Source organism: Phasianus colchicus, chromosome 14 (assembly GCF_987193195.1).
Source record: "Phasianus colchicus chromosome 14, bPhaCol1.hap1.1, whole genome shotgun sequence".
NCBI classification, from domain to species: domain Eukaryota; kingdom Metazoa; phylum Chordata; class Aves; order Galliformes; family Phasianidae; genus Phasianus; species Phasianus colchicus.
This window is the reverse complement of record NC_143449.1, coordinates 15000899-15017434: the sequence shown is the minus strand read 5'-3', so window position 1 is coordinate 15017434 and position 16536 is coordinate 15000899. Positions and strand designations below refer to the sequence as shown.

Sequence of the window (16536 nt, the reverse complement as noted above, 5' to 3'; positions counted from 1 at the left end):
ATGAGACCATCCCCATCATGCAGCAAACACACCATGGAGCCAGCTGCTTTCCTTGGAATACATGCACAAGTGATGAAAATACCATTATTTTCCATTCCTGCAGTTCAACCGCCTCCCCAGTTCACAGCACAAGGCAAACCAGAAGGTTTGTTTTCACTATCACCCACACGGATGTGGGGCTGATGGAACAGGAGCCCACCTGCGTTGCTAGAAATTGAGCTTGGTCATGGCTTGCAGGCAGTGTAATTTCCCTAGACTTCTAAGGAGGTTTTGGATTTGGCTGTTGACCTTACAGTAGTTTTAGGTGTATATTTGTGGGCGCTGCTGGATGCTGGACAATTTAGAGTTGCTTTTGTAGAACCGCTTCCGGGGCCCTGCCAGTTCCCATTGGTCACCTTTGGGATTTTCTGGTGCATCCACAAACCTTGTGCAGCATCCTGTCATGGGCTGTCCCTGTACTCAGACAAAGGATCCAGCAGCATGGAAAAGCTGCTTGCTGGTCAGAAAAAAAAAAAACAGTTAAACACCAGGGAGGGGATAATGCTGAGCTCCAGCATGGAAGAGCGAGAGGTCAAAGTCATGATGAGAAGTGGCCAGGAACCAATGCTTTTGGTTTAAAAAAAAATAAATTCCCTTACTTGCTCAACAGTGGGGAACGCCCCATCGTGCTGGGAAGCTTTCCAGCTCCCCTCCACTCCTTAGAGCTGCGTACTTTTACAAAGTACAAAGAGCTTCTCATAATGTTTTGCCTTGTGGGTACGTATATGATTAATTCCATGCAAGCATTACTGGTGCAATAACAATACTGGAGGTCCTAAAACTGCAAAAGGAAACACATTTGGCTCATACTTCATACACAATCACTTACACTTAAGCTATTGATAGTTGATTGGGATCTGTAGACTGCTGGGCTGGTGCCACTGGGTTTCTGAGTGCATTCAACGGCTGGAACAGACAGCAAGGCTGTAGGTTTTGGCAAGCTGTAGGTCTCATTAGTCAGGCTGACTGTATCTGACACGAGAGATTCCCATCCACCAAGATGAAGCTCACTTCCCTAGGCTTTGGCTGACGTCCCAACAATATTTACATGAAGGACAACAGAGGATCAGTGTTAGATTAAGGCTGTGAGTTTCCAGTAGGCAGACAGTTAAATATTCTATTGAAATCCTCTTTTGATTATTTAGATAATAATGAAGTTTATGCGTGTCCTTGAGAAATCTGGGGAAAGGCAGTTGTTTTATGCTAAGCATGCAAAGATGTGTTTAATCTTGATAATGGGAGTAAATTATGTATCAGGGTTTATAACTCAGCTCCTTCATTTCTCGCTTGCTCCGTGGAAAAAGCAGAAGCCTCTGAAGGAAGCGAGATGTGTGCGGATGGAGGGAGCAGGCACGTGGGGTGTGGGATGGGACACGGGTGTCCCCAAGGCCAATGGAGCCGTGCTGATGGGTGCTGGCCCACTGTGCGGCAGGTACAGGTGGCTGGGCATTGCTTCCTATCACCCCCAGCTGTAATGTCTGTTTGGCTGGATTTTTGTCAGGATTGTCAAGTTGCAATTTTGTGAACGACACCTAATTTTGAATGGGATGCGGTAGTAATTTGATTCATTGTTGCCATTTGAATTTGGATGCGTGGCTGGTATTGCATTACTGCAACACAGTCTATTTGAATTTGGCTGCTTCAGATTTGACAATAGCACAGAAAAGTAACCTTTGGATTAATTTGCTCTAGCAACTAAAGTCCCATTAAATGGAAGGCAGCTGGTGTCAAAGGCATAAATGGAGACAAAGTTTTGCTCCCAATTGTAGGAAATGTGTTTAAACAGACTAGAAATGTTTCCATCTCTGCAGGGTATAATATACTCAAATGGTTGCATTAACATGAAAAAAATATAAGAAAGAGAGTATTTAGGACAATCCCTCTGTATCCAGTGTTAATGAAATTGAATTCCAGTAATGAAGTCAAAGGGTTGTATTCTTCAGTCAGTGCACGCAGTACAGTAACTTCCATTAGCATTAATGGGAGTTGTGCATATGAATTACAGAACCATAATGGTTAGAGATGGAAAAGGTCTGTCGGATGCTGGAGTGCCTCCCTCTCTGAGGATCCTGCTCGCTCCAGTCTCGTGTGCAGCCTGTTGGCTTGACAAGAACGTTAATGAGCCCTGCAATGAGTGCCCCAGCTGATGTGCAGGTAGAAGAGTTTCAGAGGTAAAATCCTGCTGCTCCAGGGCCACAAAAAGCTCTGTGGATCACTCGAGTCCCCAGAAAAGGATTAATTGGAGTTTAAATGGTGTGTTTTGCTGGTTCTCTGAATGGAAATTAATTTTCCTGGGTAGAGGGGGCCATCCAGCGCTGACTTGCATCCTGGCTCATACCTTGAGGGCTTGGCTCTGTTGTACTGCACGGTGTGCACAGAACCCAGCTCCTTCTGTAGCACTTCCTCATGGCATTGCACACATCCAGAAGGCTCCAGCCAGCCCAGGAGTTGGTCTGGGAAGAAAACGTTCGCTTCTTGGAGCTGCATCCACCTGCAGTAGGAGGGAGGGATCCCCATTGTGTCCCATTTGGCCATTACAAAGATGCTGCTCATGAGTCCCATTCCATTGTGGGTCCTCATCAGTTGCATAATGAATTAAACTAATTCCTATCCCTTGTTTCATTAAGATAATTCTGCATGGCATTAGCTTTGTCCAAGCACCGCTGACCTCCAGTGCTCAGATAGACAATCCAGGATTAAAAATGCAACATTTTTTAGCTCACGTAAATCCCAAATAATGGCAAAAGATAGAAAAAGAAAGGCTCCTTGTTGCAGTAAAGAGCATTTGTCACTGTCCATATTTATTAGTATCCTCTGAGCATTGTACAAGGGAAGCTGCAACAGGATTACATTTGTGCATAGACTGGAGGCTTTTGATTAAGCAGGGTGAAGAAGGCTTCATAAAAGCCCATAGGTCAAAGATATAATACAGTATTCCCCACCTCTTGTTTCGTGATATTATGCTATTACAGGAGATAAGGGAGAGGTGCAGAGTCTTAATTTACAAGCGAATGATGAACCCTGGCTGGAGATCGCTTGCATTTTGCTTGAGCTTATTAGTGGCAGGGCCAACCATCCTCACATGGCCATGCAGGGCAGGGCAGCTGCAAAATTCGTGTTTTCCTGCAGCATGCAGCTTCTTAAGAGAGTCAGCGAGCTGTGTGCAGGGCTTGCACAGTGCCTGGCAGAGAAAAGAAGGTGCTGGAGTTGAAAAGAAACCCCAAAGTAACTGGGTGATAGGTGTTAAATAATGCAGTTGCGCATTGTCCGTGAAAGATGGCTAACCATGAGTAAACATCAGCAGCAATGTTTGATCCCTTCATGTTTACTATTTATTCATATTTATTATTCATAAATTCCGTCACAAATGTTAGGCCTGCACCCCAGTGAGACATTTGCATTTTATTTTATTTTTTTTTTTTTCTCCCCTAGTTTTGTGCACTGAGATTTAATGATTTGCTTTTCCACAGAGTTCCCATGCTCACTCTCCCTGGCTCTTCTCTTCTTGTTTCAGGAAGAGATTTCTAACATGGAAAAGTGATATTTGAATAGATTCCCCTAAGGCAATCAATTTACTTTTAATTTGTCTGGAACTAAGCTTTTCTTTGTTGCAATGAGAAAAGATTGAAACTGCTGTAAAATTTATTAGCTTCCAGGAAGATTTTGAAATGAATTTTTTAATGATCGTGCTGTTTGCTGTACCCAGGAGCAGTGTCACCGTGATTACAGTACAACCATACGGCTGCTGGAGATGCACCACAACACACAGATAAAGCTGTGCATCCATGGCAGGGTGCTGCTGGCCACGGCCAGAGCAGCCCAGGGACATCACTCCCATCTCCTCACACCCAATTTTGGGTTTTGGGTTTGGGGCCGTGCTATTCATGTGGGGCTCCCCATCATCCTCCCCACCCTGAGCCCAGCACATGCAGGTCCTGCTTCTGCCATCTGTTCTTTCTTACTTTTCATTTTCAAGCGACTCCTCCACTGCTTTTCCTTGCTCTCCATGTAATAGTACAAATGAGCTCCACTTACTCACCCCTGCAAACCTGCTCTGACATGGATTGGATTGAACTGAGCGTCTGTTTGAAAATGGAAACTCCAGGGACTATTGTCATCGCCCAAATTGCACCTTAGATTGTATAACAGCACATGTCATCTGGCCATTTATCAGGAATATTACATTCCCAGGCACTTGCACCTCGGTGCGATTTAACTTTGTCTCTTTGGCCAGCACTGAGATTCCTCTGCAGATAATTCAATTGCTCTGAGAGTTGAATGGGCTCCTTTCAAACCGGTTTCATGTTGCGCTGCCGCAGAACCGAGTTCAGGTACTGGAGACTTTGAATAGGAGACTGAAAGCACTTGCAGGTGCAGGATGTCCATTAACCCTTCCTTTGAACTGCAGAGGGCCCCGTGCTGGGAGGAGCTGGAGGCTGTGCTGCTCCATGCATGGCACTGTCCCCCTGTCCCCGTGTCCTCTGGGCTGTACAAAGATGAGCCATGGGGGTCAGCACTGCCACTGCTCCTTCTGCAGCCCCTGCCCTGCTCTGACCCACCTGCAGCACCAGGCTGGCCGCAGCACATCGTTCCATCTCTGCTGCTCCCCCGAGGTATGGGCTGAGGAGTTTTGAAATCCGGAGCTCAACGTGGGTTTTGCTGTACTTGTCAAGGAGTGTATTAATTCCAGAGGTGGCTGTTGGTTTTATTTTATTTCATATTTGCTGTGTGAGAGCTTATGTTTAGCAGTGACACGTTTTCTTCTGCCAAGGATAACTGCTCACCTTCTGGCAAGGCGTCTGCTGGGATGTTTTGCACCTGGGGAATCAGTTTAAAAGCACCATGCTCTGAGCTGCTGTGACTTGAGCTTGTGGGTTTGTGCTGGATGAAGGCAGGAGGTGCTGAGAGGTGGGCACACTGTCCTGCCCTGCCGCTGGGGGACCTGCAGCTCCCATAAACACTCCGATGGCAATTGGGCATGGTGTTCAACATCTCCCCCAATAGCCTGTGCACAATGCAGGTATCCGACTGTCCTCCCATCGTGTCTGTGGTGTGCTCAGCTGCTTAGAAAGCCCAGTCCTGCTCAGGACACCCTCAAGCAAACAGTGCCTGAGACCCGAGCTGCCCATTTTTTGCTCCTGCTGGGTCCTGCGGGCAATATTGCTCAGCCCTGTGCCACCCCTGTGTCTGGCGGATGTGGGAATCTGCCAGGTCTGGCTGCCTGCCATTCATCATGTGGTATGTGATGTGGGGGATAGTACCTGGGCTTTGCTCCTTGCATTAAGAACATTTTTTAGTGCCGACAATAACAGTCCTATTGACTAGGGCAGGTCTAGAGTTGTAAAAGAATTTCCTGTCATCCTATTTCCGATTGTTAAAGAAAAAAAAGACAGAATAGTGCAATAAAGAATCCGTGAATGTGAATGGCTGTCCTGGGTGCCGTTGTGGCTGAGTGAGTCAGACCTGGCTGCAAAGGGCAGTGAGGAGCCGAGCCCGGAGGCTTTGTGCCTGCTATGCCTGGGGCAGCAGCTCTTGTTCTCTGGTGCTTGGCTGGAGATGGATGCTGCAGTTCAGCTGCCTCTGAACTGTGATAGCAAAGGAGCCGTGCGGTGCTTCTATGTATCAACAGGGCATGCTTATGGTGTTAAAATGGTATTTTATATGATCTATGTGGTTAACAAGGAAATAGGGTGATTGGGTGAAGATCCTCATTCTGCCAAAAAGAAGCTGCTGCTGCTCAGTGCCCTGCACTAGTGCCTGGGGTCTGCTGCCAGCTGAGGGCTCACACTTCACACCAGGACAACTTCTGGCTTCTGGATGTGGGCTCAACAGAAGAGAACTGAGACATGGTGGGGATGGGAGCAGGGAGACTGAATGTGGAGCTACTTGTTGTTTTCAGGTCTGTGGATAGGTGGTGACTTGCGTCCCTCCACCTGACATCTTTCATAGTTGTTTGCATTCCCACTCTAAAATTAAAGGTTGAAATGGTGTAACCCAATGCAGTGCTTTCCATCCCTTCTCCTGCCTGCAGTCTACCTGTCGCTTGCAGACGGGCAAGCTGGTGTCCAAGCTGGTGTCCAAGCAGACAGGCACTGCACCAGCAGGCTTTAGTAAAACCACTCCTAAAGTTCAGCTCCTTTTCTTGCATTTGAGGAATATCTATCTACTTGAACTATAGTAATCACAGAATTGTTAAGGTTGGAATAAACCACTAAGACCATCCAGTCCAACCATCAACCCATCACCACTGTGCCACTCCAGGGACTAACTGGTGAAGCCCTTGCTTTGTTTTTAACTGTACCGTATAACAGCTTGCAGTAAGTAGCTCAGGGCAAACCAAACCCACTTGGGGTGAGCTTTGCCTTTGCTGTGGTGGTATAGGGGGCTCACCCCACATGGTCCTGTGCTGGAGCAGGCAGCCCCAGTGCACCCTGGTCTGATGCTTTATAGTAGCACGGGGCTGCAACACAGCGCCCAAGGTCACACAGCACAGTAAATCACATCTCCCTGGGATGAGAACCCAAGATATTTCTGTACCCCCTCCAGCCACTACCAAGTCTTCAGCCAGACTACACAACTTTGTGTGCCTCTAGCACCCTTTTGAAGTTAAGCTGTGGATAAATAAGCAGACAGCAACATTTTCTGGGCAATTTTTCTCCTTTTTTATTTTGCTCAAGTACTTGAAAGCAACAGAATCAAACTGTAAGAGCATCAGCTTTCAGATCTTAGTGCAGGTTGTTCTGCATGTAAGACTCGGAGCACCTTTCTCTAAAGCTGCTGTAAAGGAGGCTGCCGAAACCCAGACCTCCTACACAGCCACCTCGCGCCGCACCTCGCACCACCGGGTAGCTGCTCTGATGGTGAGAAAGAGCTAATGTTTTACTCACAGCTTTCCAATTAATTGGCTTCTTTTCCTTTAAAAAAAAAAAAATCCCTTTTTTTGAAGTCTGCCTTTTACTCGTTTATTCTCTGTAAGTGTTAAGCTGCTCATATTTTGGTGCATTGTGTTATGTGCTGAGAATTTTTATCAGCCGCCCTAGTGCTAGAATGTGGTGGAAATACCAATGTGTCTGAGGAGCTGAGGTTATGCACACAGATGTACAAAGCATCAAAATGAACTGTTTCAGACAGACAGGAAGCAGACCAAGGCTGAGTCTGCACCTTCGTAGGGCTTGATCTATCACACCGACACCGACTGGGTGCGTTCTTGTGTTGTTAATAGCATTAATTCTTCAACACTGCTTTGCTGCTTTACGGGTATATAGATTATAGCAGGAAGGAGCTGCATCTTTGCCTGTGAAATGAGGGCTATCTGCAATTACAAGTTCTTATCGAATGAAAGGAAAGCTGGAGTCGTAAGCCGAGACTGAAAAGCAGCCAGGAGTCCACGATGTTTGGTGGCAGCCACGGTCTGGTGCTCAGCAAAGGCTCGGGAAGTCGAGACTCCTGGATTTGATTTCCAGTGTTGCACTTGGTTGAGCCTGTCTACTTCTCTAGGTCTCGATTTGTCCACCTGCAGTGGGGACAGCACCTCCCAAGGTGGCAGGGAGGGGACAGTGCTTTGGGGACAGCAATGGGGCACCGTGGGGCACCTCATGCTGCTGAGAGCAACATGTGGCTGTGCTCGGAGTGGGGCAGGAGAGGTCCTTGGAAAGTGTGAAATACTGTTCCATATTTCAGCCCTGTAAAGTAGGGTTGGGACAGCCCTAAGTTGAGAGAACAGATCTTTATTACTCTCATATGAATAAAGACCCAGTGCCGGAATGACATATTTAATCTTCAGTGGAGTGGGCAGCCTTGGAGATTTATAAAGGCTGTGTTGTGTGGGAGGCCAGCGGAGTTGAGCAAAAAGTTGAAACACACAAACACACAGGAGAAAGAAAGCACTCTGTTCCCTCTGCTCGCTTCCCCCTCCAGGCCAACCTTAAATGTCACGACAGACAGTGCTCAGAGCATGGTGGGCCTTAGCGCTGGCTGCAGAAAGCAGGACCTGCTGATGGCACGCAGCCTGACACGTGGCACAACCCCGTCCCCATTTATCTGCTGCTGTAACTTGTTTCCCCCAGGTCGCAGGTCTGGCAGCGGCAGCAGATCATAGAACGGCTCAGGTTGGAGGGGACCTTAGAGATCATTTTGTTCCAACCCCCCTGCCACGAGCAGAGTCGCCAGCCACTAAAGATGACACACAACCTGTTGGAAATTGAACTCTGGTCTTTTGAGCAGTGGAGAAATGGCTGTAAAAATCCCCCTTCCCCATGCTGCTGTTAGGCTGATGGCTGTTTGCTGCAGCGCTGGGGCAGGAGGGGTTGGGCAGCGCTCACCCTCTTCACACGGCCTTGTATTTTCTCCATGCAGATCAGAGCGAAGGATTTCATTGCAGGGAAGAATGCCGCATCCTGGGCCACTCGGACCGGTGCTGGATGCCCCGCAGCGCCGTCCCCAGCCGCGCCAAGTCCCCTGAGCACAGCAGGAACGTCATCGCCCTCTCCATAGAAGCGACGGCGGTGGACGCGGAGCCTTACGCAGACTGTAGTGCCAAAAGGACCTTCGCCACTTTCGGCAAGGAGGGCGGCGAGCCGCCGGCCGAAGAACGGCCCGGCAACCCCAAAGGCAAAAGAACGGTGGAGCCGGCCGCCGGCAGCCCCAAGGTGAGCGGCACCGTGCGTGAGGCGGGCAACGGCTGCGAGGCCGCCAGCCCCGTCACCTCGCCCCTGCACCTGAAGGGCCCCGCAGCCTACGGCAGCCTGCCCTGTCCCGCCGGCCGGCCCCCGGCGAACACTGGCCCTGCGCGGCCTGCGGAGGCCGAGCCCAGGGGGGCGGACAGCGAGGGCAGCCTGCAGGAGGGCAACCCGCTGCTGCAGGACCGCAGGGAGAAGGACTCGCCGGCGGGCAGGAGACTGAGGGACATCGTCCTCTGAGCAGCACCCGGCCGCCCAAGGGGCCCAGCGGGTCGTTTTTATCGCTTACCAATGGTTCACAGATCGCTGTATTTAAAAGCTTTCCCTAAATGTATTGTTTATAAATGAAGCTGTTGTTAATGTGACAATCCCACTTGTTTCAGCAGGCGGCAGGGGTGTGCTGTGGGCAAATAGCGCGATTTCCTTTCGCCGAGAGGCAGCGGCAGAGCTAGGCGTCGCGTCTCTTGGATTTATATATTTTTGTACCTCAAAACCAACATAAATCTCTGTAATGCTCAAGAATCGAATTCCAAATTCCCTCTGCAGACACCTTTTTGTAGGCAAAGCAATGGCCATTTCTTGCGCACGACTTTCAAATTACGTCTGAGTGAGTTTTAATATTTGCCCCACGCAAGGTTGTTTCTGTCTGAAGATGTTGCTATTTTGCTGTGGACACCCCTGCGTTTATGAATCCTTTTGCTGTCACATGCTTATCTGTACTATTATTGTATTTGATATCGCAAATTACTGTCCGTCTAGTGATGGCAAAAGGCTTTCAAGTTTAAAACAAACAATCACCACCATCTTACCGAACCCTTGGGGAGTTCCAGACCGAGTGGGACAAGTGCTATTTCCAGTCCCCACCATCTGCAGCCTCACCTGCTCTCAGGGCAGGATGTTATAAGAAGGCATCTTGGGGAAAATTCTGCCTGAATTGCAACCGCCATATGCACTGTGCCGAAGTTTTTCCCTTTATCCACTTTCTTACAAGGCAATGCATGGAAAGGTTGTTTTTTTTTTTCCAGAAGTTTCTTTTTTTTTCAGCTCCTGGATTTAGACATACCCTGTCTCGAGTCATTTCAAAGTCAAAGCGATGGAATTATTTAGGAGATCTAAATTACCTTCTCAATTAGACACACACTTCCCAGTCAGCGTTTCCCAGCCATGATTATGCTAAGTGTGTGTGTGTGTATGTATGTCATCATGGCATGGATTTTAGACTGTTCCGATTTCTTTTTATCCCTGCATCATGAATAAGCATGGAGTGAGCAACAGCGATGTTAATTTAGGGGCAGACAGGTGATATGTAACAACACTACTAATTCAATTAATGTGCCTTCTTAATGGAGAAAAAATTAAAGCGATTCATTATTTTTTCTCATAATTAAGGACTTTTTTTTGTGTGGGTACAAATTTACTCATATAAAATTGATTTAAAAATTGAGCTACTTTAATAGCCATTTTGTAGGGGGGAGAGACGGAAAGAGTTTCACAGCTCTCTGCTCTCTTTCAGTGATAATTCCTCAGTGAGGTATGAGTACGGTAGGAGGATTTCAGTTAGTGTAGCATTTTTATTAACCCTTCACTTGTCAGATTTTCCTACCCTAAATAATGTTTCATAGAATTTAAAATTGATTTTGGGAGGGAAAATATATAGCTCTTGCCAATGTTTGCTGTACCAGCAAGTTGAAATCAGCAGTTTCTAGAGAAATAGTCTTTCTAGGTATACATTTCATGATAAAATATTTGTTACTTTGATTTATTTAAATTAAAAACGTCAACAGGAAAACAAGCTCCAGTCATTACTGTCCTCAGCATAAAATAAGCTCGAGTAATTTGTTTCTTCAGGGTGAACTGACACTGCCTGAAGTAGTAGCCATTCTGAGACAGGTCGGCAGTCAGTGTATTCCCCATGCCACTTGCTAGGGCCAGGTGTTTGGAAGGAACCAACCAACCAAGGTCCTCCAACGAAATTTGAGATGCTTCCCTCTGGTGTTATTACTACCTCATTCAGATCAAATCCTGTGCATTAATATAATGTCATGTACCCCTCCTGAACGTGAACCAGGGATTTTCCTCTCTCTTCTGGAGTTTGAGCCCTTTGTTAAGGGAAATGTTATTTCTGTTCCTGCGTTGTTTCCTGCCTGCGTACTGTACTGCTGTCATTTTGTTGTTGTTGTTGTTTTTTTTCTTTCCAAACGTGTGTATCTTTATAAAACAAGCAACAAGAAACGGGCTGGCTTGGGGCTGTTAAAGCAACTGGGTTTTCTGTAAACGTTAATCTGGGTTTATTCTGACATTACCTGTTTTTGTCAGCTCTGCTGGGCTTTCTTTGAGGAAAATCCATGTATTATTTTGCTGAGCGAAAGCGCCTGCTCGATACACATCTGTCCCCTCTGCAGAAACCATCCCACGCCTTTGTGGGATGTCCCCCCGTCACGGACAGACCCCGCAGCCTCCATCTGGGAGCAGGGTCGGACCAATGCCCTCGGCCCCATCACAGCCACAGGGATGAGAGCATGGCCCCCTCCGCCCTGGGCACCCATCACCCCCACCACCCGCCTCCAGCACCCGAAAAGTGCTGGCTGTTAATTTGTGCTGAGCCTTGCCCTCTGCCTGCGGAGCTGCCACCACCAGCCCGGTGATTTTGGATGAAAAATAGATGCTAACTGAAAAGGAAGAAAGGGAAAAAAAACCAACCCAGAAACATTTCTCTAATTTACCCAGAGGAAACATTCCTTGCCACTCTGAATAAAAGCACAGCCGAGAAGGGATGCGAAATAATTCTGTATTAAAAGGGGGCATTCAAGAGGTCAGTAAGCCCTTATGCCTCCAAGAAAATCGTTTAAACAACAGTTTTGCCTGGGCTGACCCATGCCACAGCTGGGGATGCGGAGCGAGGGGCCCTTCCCTGCCATGTCCTTGCTGTGTGGGATGAGGGCCTCCACTCCACCTCCCCTCCCTTCGTTGGATGTTGGGTACTTCTGTCACCATCCCTCCCTGTCACTTGAGATGAGTTCAGGGCTCCTGGGCAAATCACAGCGTATCTTAGTTTTGTAATAGCTGCATCAAAGCTGGCCATGCAAAAACATAAATGCTGCAGGGTGGGTGAATTTTTTATTTTGGGGGGTGAGGGGGGTGGCCTCCAGACCCAATTAATGCTTCTTTAATAACTTAAACCTGTCCTCAGATTTGGTTAAGGAAAGCAAGCTTGGATCTGTTGGTTTCCTTCAGGAAGCCTTGCTCTGTTCTCCTGAGGAAACAGGGCAGCAGCTGCTGTGCCTGATTCTGTACCGAGCATGACGAGGACCTGGTCTGGAGCAGTCCGTGTGATGTCCCTGTGTGCCACCTCTGCCAGCCTGAGCGTCCCTTCACCACAAGTGCACGTGGCCGTGTGGATGGGGAGCAGGGACCGGGGGCCTTTGGTGGCTGAGAAAACCATCGCTGAGTGCTTGGTGCATTGTTCCCTGTTTGTTGTGAAGCCGGAGGTGACCTGTGGATCACACCTCATGTGAATTCCTTTTTTTTTTTTTTTTTTGGTTTTTGGTTTGTTGGTTTTGGTTTGTTTTTTTCTTTTCCAAATAGGAAACAAGTTCCTTTTGTAAAGAACACACTGTCTGATGAATATGTTGAAATTATTCATGGGAAAAAAAAAAAAAAATTATGAACGGAAACACATTTGTCTGTCGTTGGGGAGCATGGATGATCCTGTTGCTACTGCTGCTTTCGCAGCTATGGGTGATCCTTTACCCCATCCGGGAGCTGTGGTTACCTTGGGGAGAAGCCCAGCCGCCTCCACTGCAAGCACTGCTGGGATGGATCCTCAATCGCCATCAGCTGATGTTCAGCTGATCTACGCTGGGATATAATCTTTAAAAACAAAGAGCTGACCTAATGCAAACTGCTTTTCAGCAAGCATCGCCTCCTTGCACTATTCCAACGTGACAGGTATGAGCTGCAGGCGGCGCGTCCCGCAGCAGGAGGAGCAGCACGGCACCGCGCGGCGGTGGGACTCAGTGCGGTACGTCTCGTCGTGGTGTCTCCGTTGCTGATGATACGAAGAATAAATTGTTGTATATGCTGATATGTATGTTATGTACATTTTCACAGTGATTGAATCATTGTAAAGAACAAAATGGAAAAAAAAAAAATCACCATTCTGTCTATTTTATGAAGATGATAAAGCAGCTTTATTAAATTATTACGATTCTGTTTCAAAATGGTGTACCTGCCACATGGGTTTTTTTCATCTGATGAGAACTTTGTTTTCCACCTAAATGTGACTTTCTTTTCTCTGCTTTGAGCATCTAATGCATTTTAGTATTAAAGCAATTATTGAATAAAATGGAAAGTAAGTGTTTGGTTAAAATCATGCCTAAGTGGGTTTGCTTTGATGGGCTGAAGGTGCTGGGTTTGCAGAAGCCAGAAGGAGCTCAGACACCCATAGAGTATCAGTGGTGCCACCACAGCCCCTTCCCCATGCACCTCTCCCAGTTCTGTTTGCCTTTGGTGTCCATGGGCTGTCCTGGCCCCCAAGAGGAATTGTCCCCATATCTCTGGTGCCTGGGGCAGGCAGGCCCTGAGCCCCACGCAGCTCCGGTTGTGGCAGAGCACTTAGGGGCACGAATTGATAGGAAAACCACCGACAACCCACACTTTTTTTTTTCCATTGAGACATGAGAGAGAAGAAGAGCTTATTTCTCTGGATTTTCAGGAGGGCACTTTGGAGGCCCTGGGGAGATGGTGAGGAGCATCCGCTTGCTCTGAATTAATGGTCTATTAATAGAGCGCTCTTCCAGGAGCATCAGAGCACTCTGCGGGTAACTGGGGTGAGTGCCCTCTTCTGCTCACTTAAAGACTCGGCCAAGGAGACATAGAGGTTGCAGTGGGATGGGAGGAAGAGCCCTGCTTGTCAGTGGGGCTGCTCCATGCACAGGTGGGAACCTGGAACATGTTAAACCACACCATAACAAATAGGTTAAAAGTAGATGTGTCTGCCCAGCTTTGGTTTGGAAGACACAGGGAGCTTACAGCTTGCACAGCTGCAGCCACCAAAGCCTGCCCGCAGCACCTGGTGCTGGCTGCACCTCGTCAACGAGCCGCCTGGCAGGTGGGTGAGAGGAGATGGTAAGCTGACAAAAGCAGGCTGTGCAGGGAGTGTCTGTGGCTTCAAACCCTGCTCTCTCCAGGATGTTCCAGGAGGTGGAGAAGGCTCCTGCAATGGGATGTGGCACCATAGCATCCCTGTGGCTGGGCTTACTTTGGAGACGGGAGCCAATGCTCCCTGGTGCACAGCACTGGGGAGCTGCCCTTAAGCAGTGACAAGGGCTGAGGATGCTCCCTCACAGCACTCCCTGCTCGCTGGCACAACCTGCAGGGCCCTGTGGGCACCGGGTGCGGCTGTGATTTAATCAGCCCCTGATGGAGGGCAGCTCGCCACACCAGCTGCCACGCTGCTGCTTGCGGCACGCTGGGGGCTCTGAGATGTCAGCACGGTGACATGTCCCCACCGTGCTCCCTGGCCAGCTGTCCCTCTCCTCTGTCCCCACTGGCACACCTCTGAGACCTGCAGCATCTCTTCTGCTGATACAGCAGCCGACAGCGCCTGTGCCCAAGTTTGTATAAATAACAGTGCCAGGAAAGGACTGAGGTAGACAGTGGGAGGGAAGGAGTGATTTAGAGCCCTCTGCAGAGGGGGAAACAAAGAGATATTTCTTAACAGTGGTGCTGGTCTGGGGGAATGTGTCCCCTCTGGGTGCTGAGCACCCTGCAATGGAAGAGCAGAGCTGCAGGAATTTGGTCACAGGGCTGTGAGATGGGAGAGGGAATAAATCAGTGCGCAGAGCTGGCAGCCCTCATGGCTGAGGTTCAGAGCTGGTTCACAGACACAGATCTCATTTCTGTTTCTTCTAGACATTATTTTATATTTGATGTTCAACTGGAATATCTAAGGAGAGCCAAATTGGATTAACAAGCAATGAATTATCATACACTTTGACTATTAAGCCCACAAAGACAAGAACAAATAAATTGGAGGGATCAAAGCTCTGAAAGCACAGAGCAAGAATATATGTATTTGTTTGAAGCGTGGCTCTACAAACGCAGGGCATTGAAGGAAGGGAAGTGTGGGCAGCTGTGCAGCTGTGCCCACTGCAGCAGGATGTGGATGGGGAGCTGGCTGTCCCTCCCTGGTCACTCCCTGTCCCTGCGGCTCTAATGGGCTGGATCCCAGCCCTGTGCAGGCAAGGTGATGCTGCTCACCCTGGGCTGAAACCGGAGTATAACTTTTGCTGTCGGCCCCAGGGACCCTTCCACTTGTTTAACTTGCATCTGTTTCTTTTTTGTTTTGTTTTGTTGTCCTTTGAAGATGATGCAACCTGTGGTCCCTTAAGAGCAGCTGGAGAAAAAACATCAGCAGGTGCACAATTATGGAGATCACCTGTCAGCAGCTCCCTACCCTCTCACAGGTGGTGGGGAAGGGCTGGAGCAGGAAAGGAGGCTCTTTGGAGACAAGTGCTGGGTGTTAGGGCACACATCACAGAGCTGGCAGGGTGTGGGCAGCATCACTGGGAAGCTGTGTGCACATGGCTGCGCTGCAGTGTTGTGGAAAATCCTGAATAAAACAACAAATGGAGACAGGTGGTGAACAATATTCACCCCATCATGAACCGAGCTTAAATTTTTTTCCCAAGAAAAATAAGTAGGTTGCTCCAAAAGTAATACCTCTATCTGTTTTCGTGGAAACTACAACAGATCCAAAGGGCACAATGACACTATTTGATAGAGCAAATTCTCAGTTACAAAACACTGATTTTTCAACAGTCACCACCATGAGCTATGTGTTTTCACCAGCAATGAACAAGAGTCTGAATGCTGCACTCATAAAAATCTGCACCAGCAAAGGTGACCATTTTTTTTCACAGCTGCTGTGATGGTTTTGTTGCTAAGAAAATGTTGCCCAGGAGTCCAAATTTCACTGTGCTGACATCCCACTGTTTGGTCTCCATAAACATTCAGCAAGCATCGAATGTCAGTGGGCACCATTTCTTTTGCATGGAAGAATTCAGTTCCACACCTTTGCTTCATCCACACTTCTATGCCTGACCCCGCTTTGTCAGACTGTCCCTCTGCTGCCATCTGTCACATGCCAACAAAATGGAATGAGGTATTGTTGGGATGGTTCAACCTCTACAGCCATACCATGAACAACCACCTCTGATGTTGCATGCCACCGTTATAAAAAAAGGAGGTGTTACTTTCAGAGCAGTCCTCATAGTCTCTACACTTCTTCTGAATGTGAGCAGGGCTCAGCAGGGTGAGTAAAGGTGCCTGGGGCAGCGAGAGAAGCACAGTGCCATGATTTCCCCTTTCCATCCCAAACCCCTGCCTTTCCCTGCCACAGCTGCTCTCCCACCACACCCACTGATGCTGTAATGCCAGTGCACTTCTTCAGCTTTCACCTGTGCCAGGCTGTGCAAACACTGCTCTATGAGTGCAGCGCTGAGGGCTATCTGTCTGCATGGAGACTGCCCTGTGTGGGGGCTGGGGGCTGAGTTCTGGGGCAAAGGGTGGCAGAGGGATCCCCTGGCATCGCTCTGAGCAATGCAGAGAAGCCCTCTGCTGCTCTGCTCCCTTGGTGCCCATGCAGAGAGCAGACAGAGGCGGAGTTGTTTTGACTGGAAAAGGAAAAAATGAGCAAACAACATTCTCCAGGTTTCTTTCTATCCTTTTTCTTTTTTTTTTTTCACTTTCCAGATAAGGAAAGATTTTTTATTTTTTTTTTTAAGTCTCCTCTCTGCCTGTTCTGCAGAGGCTCAAA

At 48.3% G+C, this 16536-nt stretch overlaps 1 protein-coding gene across 1 annotated transcript in view; it reads left to right on the top strand.

Annotated features, from left to right (window-relative positions):
- Positions 1-13073, top strand: part of PCDH19 (protocadherin 19) — a 52006-nt gene extending 38933 nt beyond the window's left edge. Inside the window, exon 5 of the mRNA XM_031594299.2 lies at positions 8395-13073. Within this exon, the coding sequence (XP_031450159.2) occupies positions 8395-8957 (563 nt within the window). The 3' untranslated portion in view covers positions 8958-13073. The remainder of the gene's footprint in view (positions 1-8394) is intronic.
- Positions 13074-16536: the final 3463 nt, after the last annotated feature.